General features: G+C 57.3%; 1 protein-coding gene across 1 annotated transcript; it reads left to right on the top strand.

The window, feature by feature from the left end:
• On the top strand, positions 2-600 carry LOC109847531 (glucan endo-1,3-beta-glucosidase 11-like; the record flags this gene model as incomplete). Its single annotated transcript, XM_020416762.1, is given in 2 exon segments — positions 2-277; positions 280-600. Coding segments are annotated over 2 exon segments (597 nt in total), but the record flags the coding sequence as incomplete, so codon positions are not given.

Below are 602 nucleotides of genomic sequence, written 5' to 3'. Positions count from 1 at the left end.
CGCCGTCACCACCGCTCATTCTCTCAACATCCTCTCCGCCTCCTACCCTCCCTCCTCCGGCCAGTTCCGCAAGGACTTGATGCCCTTCATCACCCCCCTGCTGGGCTTTCTGAACAGGACTGGCTCCCCCTTTCTGATCAATGCTTACCCTTTCTTCGCCTACAAGGCGGATCCGAAGCGGGTCTCCTTGGGTTACGTATTGTTCGAGCCCAACTCCGGGATTGTGGATCCGAGCTCCGGTTTGAAGTATGATAACATGCTGCATGCTCAGGTGGGAGGTCGGCGATTGCTGCCGCTGGCGAAGGGAAGGGGATCGAGGTTCGGGTTTCAGAGACCGGGTGGCCATCCAAAGGCGACGAGGATGAGTTTGGGGCGACGGCAGATAACGCGAGGAAGTACAATGGGAATCTGATGAGGATGGTGGCGGAGGGGAAGGGGACGCCGATGAGGCCGGATTCACCGTTGCTTGTCTACGTGTTCGCATTGTTTAACGAGAATTTGAAGCCCGGGCCGGGGTCGGAGAGGAATTATGGGCTCTTTAATCCTGATATGTCGCCGGCTTATGATCTCGGGATTAAGTCGGGGGCCGGGAATTTCAGTGG

The sequence above is a fragment of the Asparagus officinalis genome, chromosome 7 (genome assembly GCF_001876935.1).
Source record: "Asparagus officinalis chromosome 7, Aspof.V1, whole genome shotgun sequence".
NCBI lineage: Eukaryota > Viridiplantae > Streptophyta > Magnoliopsida > Asparagales > Asparagaceae > Asparagus > Asparagus officinalis.
Note: the sequence above shows the minus strand (reverse complement) of the source record. Positions and strands in the feature narration are given on the sequence as shown.